This window comes from Xenia sp. Carnegie-2017, unplaced genomic scaffold (genome assembly GCF_021976095.1).
Source record: "Xenia sp. Carnegie-2017 unplaced genomic scaffold, XeniaSp_v1 HiC_scaffold_25, whole genome shotgun sequence".
NCBI classification, from domain to species: Eukaryota; Metazoa; Cnidaria; class Anthozoa; order Malacalcyonacea; family Xeniidae; genus Xenia; species Xenia sp. Carnegie-2017.
In genome coordinates this window covers 84,370-98,519 of record NW_025813488.1, presented here as the reverse complement: position 1 = coordinate 98,519, position 14,150 = coordinate 84,370, and the positions used below count along the sequence as shown (strand labels likewise).

Here is a 14,150-nt window from a genome sequence, read left to right as displayed (position 1 = left end):
AACGTCCTTTACGATGTCGTAAAACCGGTGGAATAATTGAGAAAAAAATATCGTAATTTCTTGTAACACACACCTATGACCATCAGAATATCGGAATTGGTCTGCGAACCAGTAACTCTTTACCCGGCAGAAGCAGCAGAAACGAATATTGCCACTTTTCACTCTGACCAGCGGTTGACATTAAAAATGCTCTCATAGTCTAGCGCTTTATTCAAAGGTATGTTGTTAAACTTTTTCAGTTTCGATTTTGTTTTATGTCGAAAACCGTGAAAAAAGATGAGTTTTGGTAATGATAATTTGTCCTTCGGTGGTCTCCCGGTTGGGTCTGGTAATCGTTCTTCTTCAGGTAAGAATATATTTTGAATAAGAAATAAGAAATGACGAATATGTGCATTAACTGTCATAGAAGCGATTGAATTTCAAAGGTTTTTAATGTATCAATATCATGTGTGATGTCTGGTTCACACTTGTCCGGAAACGAATTGACAAGTTTTATGTGTTTCAAGCATGCAAGAAACCCGGTATATCAAACTTTCTGTTTTTAGTTGTGCCAGACTGCCTTTCCTTCCTCACGACACAAGCAGACAATTTATAATTTATTGTTACAATGAATAAATGAATAATTTTATTTCAACACGCTAACCATTGTCAACATGTGAGTTGTTTTCGATATGGGGCGTGCACAAATTTTACAGAAACGAATTTAACAAGAATACTAAATTAACAAAGTACAGTTCCTAAAACATTAAATTACATTCTATAGACTACAAAGTTAGTATTTACAATTAAATATCACGAAATTATTTTGGAAAGTGAGCAGTGACTCTGTTTTAAAAAGACATTAGAGAGCAGGATTCTTTGAGTTCTATAGGTAATGAGTTCCAGATTAGTGGATCATTAAATGCAATACTTTTTTTCATTCTATTTGCTTGTGGCTGGGGTAAGCTTAGGGCTATTTTAACACCAAGAAGTTGATAATCAGTAGACTTGCTTTTAAAACTAAATAAACTAGTAAGTGATTTGGAACCCACATTGTTAAGCAAGTTGAACATAAGTTTTGCTTTACTTTTTTTTCTTTGAACACCAAGAGGCTCCCAGCTTAAACACCTGAGGATTTTGCGTGAGCACACATTTTTTCTTGTATATGAAACAAAAATTTCTTCATGTTAGTGATGGGAACGATATTATCTTTTTTAGGATACACAAAACTCGGCTGATTGCAAAAGCATCTTAAGAATAACAGAGTCAATGCTAAAAATATTTTATTGATGAAATTAAACCAAAAATCTGCATTACTTTTATCTAAAATATTTAATGTGAAAGCAACCTTAAACAGAAATCAGTCTTGTTTTAAAATATGAGCTACAATATTTTCTTAATGATTACCTTTACAGCTACAACTTCAACTGCATTTTCTTTGGGCAACCCAGTAAGTCAGGGTTTTAATTTTGGCGCATCCACCATCAGACCTACTTTATCATTCTCAACACCGAGCACTTCAGCTCCTCTATTTGGAACCCAAACTTCCAATCCTCCTACATTTGGTACAAGTGCAGGTAACCTGGCTAAACCTGTTGCCGTAACTGGGATGTTTGGCAGCGCACCAGCAAATAATCAAAATGCAGGTAGTGGCTCATCTTCTGCCTTGTTCAGTGGTTTTATGGCTCCAAAAACTGCAGCTTCTACATTGACATCAAATAATAGCTTATTTGGAGCAAGTACAACAGCTAGTTATGCTTCATTCAGTTTTGGCTCTTCAATTCAAGCAGCCAAACCTAGCGGACCAGGATTACAGACAAGTGCGTCAGCTACACCATTGTTTGGTTCTTCTGTACAACCAATCCAGCCTGGCGGGTTCGGTTTACAGACAAGTACATCATCCACACCATTGTTTGGTTCTTCTGGGCAACCAACCCAACCTGGTGGGTTAGCCTCACAGACAACCACATCATCCACACCTTTATTTGGTTCTTCAGGGCAAGCATCCAAACCTGGCTGGTTGGGATTACAGACAAGTACATCATCTGCGCTGTCTTTTTCGTCTACTCAGTCAACCAATTCTGGACTGAAGTTTGGTGCGAGTGAAAGCTATGTTGGAACAGGCAAACAAGGGCTGTCATTTGGGTCAGCAACATCTTCAACCGCTCCTACCCCTGGCCAGACTAATTTCACATTTGGAGGTTCTACATCCAATACCACCTTAGCAACGTCTCTCGCACCGGGATTCAAACTTGGTGGTGCATCAAGCTTTGTGCAAGCAAAAAGCACTGCCCCTACCCTTCAGTTGGCTTCAAATGCAGTAACTTCATCAACATCGCAAACAACCTCGGGATTTTCATTTGGTGCAGGAAATGGTGTACCGTCCACGGTTAGCAAGTCAAGTACTTCCATAAATCTTCCTCTTGGTCAAAGTTCAACCGGTTTCAACCTTTCCGGACAGATCGCTGGACAATTGAAGACGACCACTTCCACAAGTTCACCTTCAACGTTGTCGCAGCCTCGCACCATTGGTACTGGAACGTTTGGCGACGGTGTGACTGGAACTCAGTCAGGGCAAAGATCGTCTGTCATAGCAACTACGACTACTAAACCATCTCTGGGCTTTAGCCTGCCTCACACGACAGCAACTACATCAGGTGAACACATTCAAACCAATTTGTTGATGTTTTTGTATTGTGCCATATTATTTTGCTCTTTTTTGTTGTCAATTTTAACGTGTTGTATGATATATTCTTGTTCTTTAGTTAGCAATGTTAACGTGTTGTATGATATAACCTTGTTCTTTTGTTAGCAATGTTAACGTGTTGTATGATATAATCTTGTTCTTTAGTTGGCAATGTTAACGTGTTGTATGATATAACCTTGTTCTTTTGTTAGCAATGTTAACGTGTTGTATGATATAACCTTGTTCTTTTGTTGGCAATGGTATCGTGTTCTATGATATAATCTTGTTCTTTAGTTAGCAATGTTAACGTGTTCTATGATATAATCTTGTTGTTTTGTTGGCAATGGTAACGTGTTCTATGATATAATCTTGTTCTTTAGTTAGCAATGTTAACGTGTTGTATGATATAATCTTTTTCTTTAGTTAGTAATGTTAACGTGTTGTATGATATAATCTTGTTCTTTTGTTGGCAATGGTAACGTGTTCTATGATATAATCTTGTTCTTTAGTTAGCAATGTTAACGTGTTCTATGATATAATCTTGTTCTTTAGTCAGCAATGTTAACGTGCTCTATGATATAATCTTATTCTTTAGTCAGCAATGTTAACGTGTTGTGTGATATAATCTTATTCTTTAGTCAGCAATGTTAACTTGTTGTATGATATAATCTTGTTCTTTTGTTAGCAATGTTAACGTGTTGTATGATATAGTCTTGTTCTTTTCTAAGAATTATCTTGTTTTTTCATTAAGGCTTCAAATTATCTGGATCTACAACTGCGTCCACCTCGTTTGGCTTTCAGGCGACCACGTCTGTGGCAAGTACGTCCTCCATTACGTCAGGTGCGTTACATTGACATGGTTAGCTACCCTACCCCCCTGAAACCTCTCGAGTCTTCAATCAGAGCAAAATTTTGCTGTCGTTGTTCCGCGACCTCAGTCTCTGCATTTTACCGCGTATTTGGGAAATTTTATTGGAATACTTTATCTATGGATGATTTTTGTTTTATTCTTACTTAATTTATGATTATTTTACTTCACTTTTAGCAACATCTGGATCTCTAACAGCCAATACAAGGTAATTAATGTATGAAAAATAAGGAATGGATGTAGCAGGAGGGGGAGGTTGCACCGGAGGGTTGCTGATTTTCCTAGAAAATACTAATGTATGAAACAATTAAGAAAAGCACTTGTGATTTATGTTTATTAAAGCACTCACGCCTTCAACAATCTTCCAATCATATTATAAAATTAACAGAATTTAACGAAAAATGTCTGGCATACTACTGCAATAAGTAGCCACCTTAAATTATTTCACCACCCACCCTACCCCCCTTCCATTACCTCAACAAAACCATTGTGGTCCCATTCCTGATGAAAAACAATTGAGAAAACGGATGAAATATCTGATCTGTTTCGAAGAATTGTCAAAGCAGATTACGCGTGCCTGTGAAAAACGTCTGAGTTTATGAGATAACTGCAGACTATGCAAACTCCGCGCACTTTTTAAATTCACCACAATACCCTAGAACGTCTTAGTGAAGTGTGTGGATGATTAAAAGAATGGCAAAAACGGTGTGTTTTTTGCATCTTTTGTCAATTAAGTCCGTGAACTTAACTTTTTTTGAATTTTTTAGTTCTGAAAAATTTACGTACAAACAATTGGAGGATTTAGTGAATAAAGTAAGTTAGACATGTTCTGTTATGAATGTGAGGAAGGTGCAATGGTAGGAGGAGGCTTGCAATGGGGGGAAGGAGTTGCAATGGGTGAGGAAGGTTGCAGTTGGGGGGAAAGACAAGGTGCAGTTTACATAATAAACTGCTCCAATTGCCACGCCTTCTATATCGGGGAAACTGGCAGGAACTTAAACATAAGACTTACTGAACACAAACGAGCTACTAAGAAACAAGACAAAACTAATCACATTGCCGAACATCACCGAATCACAAAACACAACATTGACTGGGACTCGGCAAAATGCATTACTTACAGTACTGACTATAGACAACGGCTCACATTAGAAAGTTGGTATACCAACTTGGAACAAACCCCCCTGAACAGATCACAGCAATTACCGGCACCTTACAAACGACTTATTCACAATACAAACAAACGATCAACTAAAAAACATTACACTTCACACTAATTCACAATGACAATACACAATTGACACCCACACATTAAAACAAAAAACATCACAACTAAAAGTAAAAATATTTCACTTCACACTAATTCACAATGACAATACACATTTCCTGTACACATTTCCTGTACACACAATACAATGACGTAAGAACCAGATAACAAATACGGCTAAGCTGACGTTTACTCCTCATTTGACTCTGAAGATGACTACGTCAATCAACAACAGGTTGTCGAAACGTCAATCAACAACAACAAAAACAGTCCTTCTCAGGACTATACCAATCTGGACGATCTACATTTACAAACATGTAACGATACTCCCGGGCTCAAACCATTTGCAATGGGGAGGAGGGGGTTGCAATGATGGGAGGGGGGTGCAATTTGGGAAGGTGGGAGGGAGTTGCAATGGGGGAGTGGGCTGCAATTGGGGGAGAGGGTATGGGATAACATTGAGATGCTGGAAGTCTGGAACTATTCCTTCGATGCATCACCAATACAATGGGTTCATTAACTATTGTTCACTTTTTAATTAGTGGAACATTGAACTGGAAGATATGGAAAGGGGATTTTTAGAACAAGCAGCCCAAATAAACGTGGCAGACAGAGAACTAATGGAAAATGGCGAAAAGGTTTGAAATGTTTCCGTATTATTCTTTCTGTTGATCTTAGATCATTTCACAGATTGTTTCGTGCCGTAGGAACAGTGAACTTTAGTAGTTATAAGTTAGGCAATAGTGTTTTTGTTATTCCTTCCGAGTTGCACGTGGAAAAAACTTTGACATCGTCTTTTGTAGATCACACTACTCCATCATGAAGTTGAAAAAGCTAAACTCGAACAAAAAAGGTATCCTGTCATGAAATTGTAGCAATGACACTTTTGAAACTTTATGATTGAAGCTATGATAAAAATATAGTACTATCCTAAAGTTTATGATACAGTCGAACCTACTATAAGCGGTACCGTATTAAGCGGTCACCCTGCGTTAAAGTGGTCACGAGACACCGTCCCGAAAATATCATGATATAAATATAATACGGTCGCCATTATTGGGCGGACGCGGTCGACTTCTTCAACGTACCGAACTTCGTTTTTGATTGTTTTGAAACTGTACTAAACGGTCGGATAAATTTACTACGTACAGCACATAATACGACATTAAATATTTATTTGGGAACTTTTCGAAGTCTTTATATTGCATTTATCTTGCATGTTGAGGAACATTACTACCTATGAGGGACATTATGGAGCTACTGGAGCTCTGCCTCACCTCGACTTACTTCCAGTACAAAAGGTACACACTACAAACAATTAAATGGAAGAGTAATGGCCTCACCTGTTTCTGTTGTAGTTGCTGAAATTGTAATGCAATCTATAGAGCAAGGGGCGCTCACGTCTTACAAACATGCACTAACTTTTTGGTTTCGCTACGTAGATGACACAATCACAGCACAACATGCAGACGAGATTGATGACTTTCACACTCACATCAACAAACAGAACAGCCACATACAATTTACCAAAGATGTCGAAGAAAACGGAACTCTTCCTTTTCTCGACTGTTTGGTAAAACATGACAATCAAAAACTACGAACAACAGTTTATGCAAGCCAACACATACTGACCGGCTACTAGACCAATCATCTTAAAGCCCTACATCACACAAAGCCACCACAATCAGAACATTAACAAGACGTGCACAAATCATTTGTGATTCACCGGACGGTCTACACAACGAAAACAACTATCTCAAACGTGTTTTTGACAAAAACAACTATAACTCTGACTTTATCAAACGCAACACTTACAAACCCAACGAACCCAACGAAACGAACAACTCAGTGACAACAGCAACGATACCCTACATCAAAGGTACGTCCGAGACTATCTCGCGTATCTTACGACCATACAACATACGTGTCGCACATAAACCAATCACAACGTTACGACAAGTACTAACGAACATAAAGGACAAAGAACAACCCAACGAACGACAAGGTGCAGTTTACAAAATAAACTGCTCCGGCTGCCACACCTCCTATATCGGGGAAACAGGCAGGAACTTAAACATAAGACTTACTGAACACAAACGAGCTACTAAGAAACAAGACAAAACTAATCACATTGCCGAACATCACCTAATCACAAAGCACAACATTGACTGGGACTTGGCAAAATGCATTACTTACAGTACTGACAATAGACAACGGCTTACATTAGAAAGTTGGTATACCAACTTGGAACAAACCCCCCTGAACAGATCACAGCAATTACCGGCACCTTACAAACGACTTATTCACAATACAAACAAACGATCAACTAAAAACATTACACTTCACACTAATTCACAATGACAATACACAATTGACACCCACACATTACAACTAAAAACATCACACCTAAATCACACATCACAACTAAATGAAATAAAAATATTTCATTTCACACTAATTCAGAATGACAATACACATTTCCTGTACACACAATACAATGACGTACGAACCAGATAACAAATACGGCTAACCTGACGTTTACTCCTCATTTGACTCTGAAGATGATTACCGCTAAGGTTGTCGAAACGTCAGTCAACAACAACAAAAAAAGTCCTTCTCAGGACTATACCAACCTGGACGATCTACATTTACAAACATGTAACGATACTCCCGGCTTCAAACCATTTACTTTATTACTACCTATTAAATATTAGTTTGTTATATACTAAATATTACATGTAAACCGTAAGGTTATTTTCTTTTAAGTGCCCATGTTGCGAAATTGGTTGTTGTCTTAAATGAAAGATCGCCCAAAACTGTATTGGACTTTCTTTTTCACATTATGTTTGCATGCCTAGTTTTGGAGATATCGAAGTTTTTCCTGATAATCAAATTAGGGAATTATGTTCCTTCGTTTCCTAATTTACATATCTTAAAATCATGTTCTATTTCGTTGTTGCTTTGGTTTTCTTTGGTTGTTGCAAACCAGCTTTGGTTTTCTCAGAATTCTTTTATTGTTATGTAAACTGGTCACCTATGTACCTCGTTTAAAACAACATTGTTTATTTTTGCTAAATTAACTGCAAATATCGAATGTGTCAATTAGGAAAAAAAGCAACATAAATTCTCTAATTTCCACATCACAAAAAATTCAATATCTCCGAAACTAGGCATGCACACATTAATGTGAAAAAGAAAGTCCAGTGCAGTTTTTGGAGATGTTTTATTAAAAACAATAGGAACCTCGTGATATAGGAACCTTTAGACCTGTATTCAACAGTCAACCCTGCATTCAGCTGTCACATGGGAAATCCCCAAGGCTAACCGCTTGATACAGGTTCCCGTGTATAAGGCGAATTTATAGCGGCGATGTTGTCGCAGCGGCAAAGCTTGTATGCTGTACAATATTTGTCAGTTTTCTACAACGTGATTTGTCGCATTTTATGTTTTTCATTCCGTCACAGATTAGATCAGGAGCTTGATTTTTTGGTTTCTCAACAAATCGAGCTAGAAGAGTTATTGAAACCTCTCGAAGAATCTGTGAAACAACACGGTCCAGATAACTTCCAGGAACCCGACAGAGAGCGCGAAAAGATGTGAGTTCTTGTTTAACGGCCGGTCGTGCATGATTATGAGTTATGTGTTTGAAATTTGGAATTTTGATCTTTGTCGACTTCAGATACACGTCTTTTTCGTTGTCTATCTGATGTACGAAATTGGCTTACTACGACGGCGCAAATCTATTTTTACAAAGTTAATGGGGGTGGGTGAACTGGATATCTCATGGTGTAATAGTAGTGCTCTTAATATGAGGTCATTTAAATTTGAAAAATTTGGGGGCATGTCCCCCCGGTTTTGCGCCCATAGCTGCCTATATATTTCCGTTAAGCGTCTTTTTATGAAGTGATGTTTATGTTTTCTTGCGTTCTTATAAACTTTTGTAGCTATAGTGTTGTCGGCTTGCTATCCAATTTTGAAGCTTCACTCCTTTTGTGTTTTGTTGTGCATTTGTATGTTGCTAAACGTCGAGTGTCTTCTTGCAACTTTTATCCTTATGCGGTGTAGATACTCGATGGCAGAGAAATGCGATGGTCAATTAAAAGGAATGGTTCAAGATTTGAGAGACATAATTGATTACCTTAACTCCACAAATGCAAGCCATCAAGATGACAATCCTGTATGTACAATCTACCGTGGATGGATCTGCGATGGTTTTGTATGAGGGAAAGGGAGTGCATAGTTCAGATTGAATTTCCATGTCTACTTGTTGCCGTACCGTGTGATCGTCAAATCCTTTTTGTTATGGCGCACCTCCCTGCACCTGTCTCGATCACCATACTTGCGATCTTCGTGTTTTTGTATTTTGTGGTCATGCTAATTTTTCGTTGTGCTTGTTAAGGTTGTTCAAATTGCGAAAATTCTCAACGTACATATGGACTCTTTGCATTGGATTGACCAGAACTCGGGTAAGCATAAATATGTACTTTTAAGCTCTTGCGCTCCATAGCTTGGTTAACGTTAAAACCTTTCGTAAATTATTACGAAGTTTTCGCCAGCGAATGTTTACAGTAATTTCAACTTATTTTCGATTTATTTCTTGCCTTTAATCTTCTTCACTAGCTTTACTTCAAAAAAGAGTGGACGAAATCGGCCGAATGAGCGAATTAAGGAGAAAAGAACACGAGCGATTCTTTAGAATGGTATAATTATTATGGATTTTTTGTCTGAAACATTATTTCACAATGTTCTTGCTCGCTTTTTAAGAGATTTGACGAATAAAGAGCCGGATGACGAGCATCGCCCGCGTTTTCAACCATATTGAGCGACTGAGGCAGCGAAAAGTAACAGATAAAATGTTTTATATACCTGCGTATAAGCCGTCAGCTATTATAGTAACATTTGCATTATCTCTTCTACTCTTGTGTACATATGGTCTACTCATCACATACGTATAGAATTGTCTGCGCTATCATTTATCTTATTTGTCATAGCGAAAGAAGAGCATAGTATCTCTAGGATATCAGTAATGATCATACACAAGTTATACAAACTACACATATATTTTTAACTGCAGAACATATACCGATGACTTAGCTAAGTTCAACCCTGGAGATGTACGGACAATGAGAAAGGAAAAGCAAAGCACCGAAGGTTTGGTGACTATCAAGGAACAGTCACGAAAACAGCACGTTTTGTAGCGCTTTGCTTGTAAAGCGGTTTTCCATGATGTATGGTGACCGCTGACCCGAGTCTTAAACGCATTATGAGTCTACACATCTTATATCTGTGGCAGTATGATATGTTGACCGCACTGCGAATCAATTTGCTTTCACATGAATTAGACCTTTCAATGTCAGATACGTTATAAATTTGATCGAAACGACAAACAATATTCTCTTCTACAGCATTCCTAGAAAACTTTAATGTCCTAGAATTTAAAACAAATACTTCAAGGCCTTGAAAGTTGAAAGTTCTTGAATTTACAAGGTTTGCTTGAAAGTCATCGAATTCTGATTTTGTTTTGAGAATTGGATGGGAATAATCTCAGTTTTGGAATTTTAAACGGAAATTGCCTACAAACATGGGCCTTTCCAGTCACATGAAAAGACACCATTTTTTGTTTTAATTTGTTGTTTGACATGCAATTAAAGCTTTTAAGCTTTTACTCGCCTTTAAGTTTCCAAAATATGCCCTTGGCAGTTCTCGAAGAGTGCTAGAATTTCGTTACTCTTGTTATGTACGAATTCCGACACTAATGACGTACTTATGATTCGACGTGACGTATACAATAAATCTCAAAATGACGTTTCAATTCATTTAATAAATTTCCCCTATCATAGTACTCGTACTGTGTCCTTAAGGGTCGACTGACGCCTTTAATACTAAGCAATTTCAACTAATCACATTCGTTGAGTATTTACATTCGTAAATAATATCTACAAAAGTTTGCTCTAACCTCTCTTTAAATAGTACACGACAAAAAAAACAAAGACACAAAACAGTAACAAATAACACATGATCCATTGATGTCCTTTGTTAGTCAGTGCTGTCAGTCTGCCCATCGTAGCGCTCAGGAACGATCCAGTTTTGTCGAAATCATCATCCTAAAGAAATAGACAAACATGCTACTTCTGTTTAAACCTTTCAGAGGCGGTGTAGCAGTTCTGCCACAATCACCAAACGAAATGGAAAACAACTTTTCAAAAGTGGTTTAATGTCAATAGTGTGTTTGCACCAGTTTTACGCAAGTCGAGGAAACCTTTTGCAAATTCTCCTCCATTGATTTAATCAAGCTCAAATCGGCTTGCACAGGCTAATGCAAAGTCAGCTTTAGCCAATCAACGCACGCGTTTTATTGTTGTTATTTTATGCTAACATATCATGATTTAATTTGGTAGTCTACTGAAACGTGTTCGTCCCATGAAACTTTGTATGTCTCTTGTCTTAGTAAGGCGCAGACAGAAACCAGATCTGCGGTAACTTGGCGTGATGTCACATACGTGTGACTCGCACACACTTGTTTGTGCAATTTTGGTGAGTTTTTCCTGCAAATGTAGCTTGATATGTTTTTGATATTCGTATCTAAATCAGTGATTTATTTCAATTTGACAGTATGTGTTGACAAACCCTGACTAATGCAGGACTTAATCATATGAAATCATTGAATTCTTTTTACAGAAACTTTTCTAGTGTGACATCTCTCTAATGTAGACACCTCTCTAATGGCGACACCTCTCTAATGTAGACAACTCTGTGATGTGGACACCTCTCTAATGTGGACAACTCTGTGATGTGGACACCTCTCCAATGTAGACAACTCTCTAATGTGAACACTTCTCTAATGTGGACACTTCTCTAATGTAGACAAGTCTGTGATGTAGACACCTCTCTAATGTAGACACCTCTCTAATGTAGATACCTCTCTAATGTACACACCTCTAATGTAGACAACTTGTGATGTAGACACCGCTCTAATGTAGACACCTCTCTAATGTAGACACTTCTCTAATGTAGACAACTCTCTAATGTAGACAACTCTGTGATGTAGACACCTCTCTAATGTAGACACCTCTCAAAATGTGGACACCTCTCTAATGTAGACACTTCTCTAATGTAGACACCTCGCTAATGTAGACAACTCTCTAATGTAGACACCTCTCTAATTTAGACACTTCTCTAATGTAGATGTATCTAATGTAGACACCTCTCTAATGTAGACACCTCTCTAATGTAGACACCTCTCTAATGAAGACGCCTCTCTAATGTAGATACCTCTCTAATGTACACACCTCTAATGTAGACAACTTGTGATGTAGACAACTCTCTATTGTAGACACCTCTCTAATGTAGACACCTCTCTAATGTAGACAACTCTCTAATGTAGACAACTCTCTAATGTAGACACCTCTCTAATTTAGACACTTCTCTAATGTAGATGTATCTAATGTAGACACCTCTCTAATGTAGACACCTCTCTAATGTAGACACCTCTCTAATGTAGACACCTCTCTAATGAAGACGCCTCTCTAATGTAGATACCTCTCTAATGTACACACCTCTAATGTAGACAACTTGTGATGTAGACAACTCTCTTGTAGACACCTCTCTAATGTAGACACCTCTCTAATGTAGACAACTCTCTAATGTAGACAACTCTCTAATGTAGACACCTCTCTAATTTAGACACTTCTCTAATGTAGATGTTGACACTTCTCTAATGTAGACACCTCTCTAATGTAGACACCTCTCTAATGTAGACACCTCTTGAATGTGGACACCTTATTAAGGCAGACACTTCTCTAAGTAAATTACCCCTCTAGGGGAAAAACCTCTTTAACCATATACACCATTTCAAATAAAAGTTGGTTAGTCTGTTAACCAACAGTCATTTCGACATAATGGAAGTCTACTTTTCACTGAAAAGGGTTATCATTGTCCCTCCTAAACTTTTAACTGCATAATGAAAAACAGCATATTTAAGTATCAGAATCAAAACATTAGGATGGTTGTTTCAATAAAGGTCATGTTCCAGATATAGATATAGTTCAAAGGTTTTTCTTGCTAAGATATAGGAAGTTAAGCCTTTTTCAAGTACATATTCTGGGGAAGAGAGATTCCATTTCACAAGCATTTGAACCAACATGCTACACAAAGGCAAAATTTTCTTCTCGCAAGCTCTAAGAACCATCCAAACAACACTAATTTGAACAACTGGATTCAAAACTGCTCCCATGCACATGTGGAAAACAAATTATAACATTCACAAGTTGGGCCACAGTGCTGCACATCATTTCGTTTCATTTTAAGACAATATTTCTCAACTTACCATCCCCCTTAGCATTTGATTTTGTGCTCTGACTTCATTTCCAATGTCGATTGTCAACTGTATTATGAAGAAAATATGTTTCTCATTTGCTTGCATGCAGAAATTTATATATGCAAACAGAAAAATGATTGATGGAATATTGTATATCAATCGAATTCCAGAGGGGCTAGCAACAATCGACAGGATTAAGCTACACCAATAATCATCACAGCCTGTTGTAAAACAATTTGTTGGTAAAATTTAGTTTAGTAAATTTGTTGTGACTTTTCTCTGGTTTTATTCCAAAGCCATTATCAGAGAATATACATAATATTAATCCTAACACGGTTTTTATATGCACATGAAAAACATGTGACTTGGACAAGATTTGAACTCGCACTTTTGGGATACTAGTCTGCAGCTCTACCTTTTGAGCTACCAAGCCCACAGGGTACACTACCTGTGTACATCTACACATTGGTAGCTCAACAGGTAGAGCTGCAGACTAGTATTCCAAAGGTGCGAGTTCAAATCTCATCCAAGCCACATGTTTTTCATGTGCATATAAAAAACCGTGTTAGGATTAATATTACGTATATTCTCTGGTTTTGGCTGTGGTAATACTGTATTCATATATTTTACTACATACACTGTGTTGTCTACCATAAAATTGACTTACCGATTTCAAAGCCTGAACTTTATTTGATAAGTCGTCGACCATTCGGTCATTTTCTTCCTCTAACATATGCCTCGCTTGTGGTGCACCATAATCATGAGCTCCCCCTACGAACACAATTTAAAGTGACAAACGTTGTAGCCAACATCTCTTCGATTCCCCGTACCAGATATCAAAAACTCCATTGCGAAAACGAACATTTACCTGCGGTGCGACGCATCTGTCCGAGATGAACGACCTTTTCGAAAGAACAATCCGGGAATGGATTGAACTAACTGAAGTGATTGAATAGAAACTTTTGCATCGATATTGGTCAATTCATCGAAGACAATTTTTCTGATTCTGTGATATTGTTACTCTCCCCCCTGT

The 14,150-nt window shown here is 37.7% G+C and overlaps 2 protein-coding genes across 2 annotated transcripts; one reads left to right on the top strand and one right to left on the bottom strand.

The window, feature by feature from the left end:
• Positions 1-161: 161 nt before the first annotated feature.
• LOC124453704 (nuclear pore glycoprotein p62-like) lies at positions 162-10,207 on the top strand. The gene is made up of 12 exons (XM_047004540.1): positions 162-346; positions 1,395-2,636; positions 3,417-3,506; positions 3,711-3,741; positions 4,301-4,346; positions 5,343-5,438; positions 5,604-5,653; positions 8,265-8,396; positions 8,866-8,977; positions 9,200-9,266; positions 9,421-9,500; positions 9,565-10,207. Exons 1-12 carry the CDS (start codon positions 277-279, stop codon positions 9,577-9,579), a joined length of 2,031 nt encoding a protein of 676 aa, XP_046860496.1. The 5' UTR covers positions 162-276; the 3' UTR covers positions 9,580-10,207.
• Positions 10,208-10,601: 394 nt separating this feature from the next.
• LOC124453707 (BET1 homolog) lies at positions 10,602-14,146 on the bottom strand. Its single transcript, XM_047004544.1, has 4 exons — positions 13,986-14,146; positions 13,785-13,888; positions 13,127-13,183; positions 10,602-10,904 (listed from the first exon to the last, which is right to left on the bottom strand). Exons 1-4 carry the CDS (start codon positions 13,999-14,001, stop codon positions 10,752-10,754), a joined length of 330 nt encoding a protein of 109 aa, XP_046860500.1. The 5' UTR covers positions 14,002-14,146; the 3' UTR covers positions 10,602-10,751.
• Between the last annotated feature and the right edge of the window lie 4 nt (positions 14,147-14,150).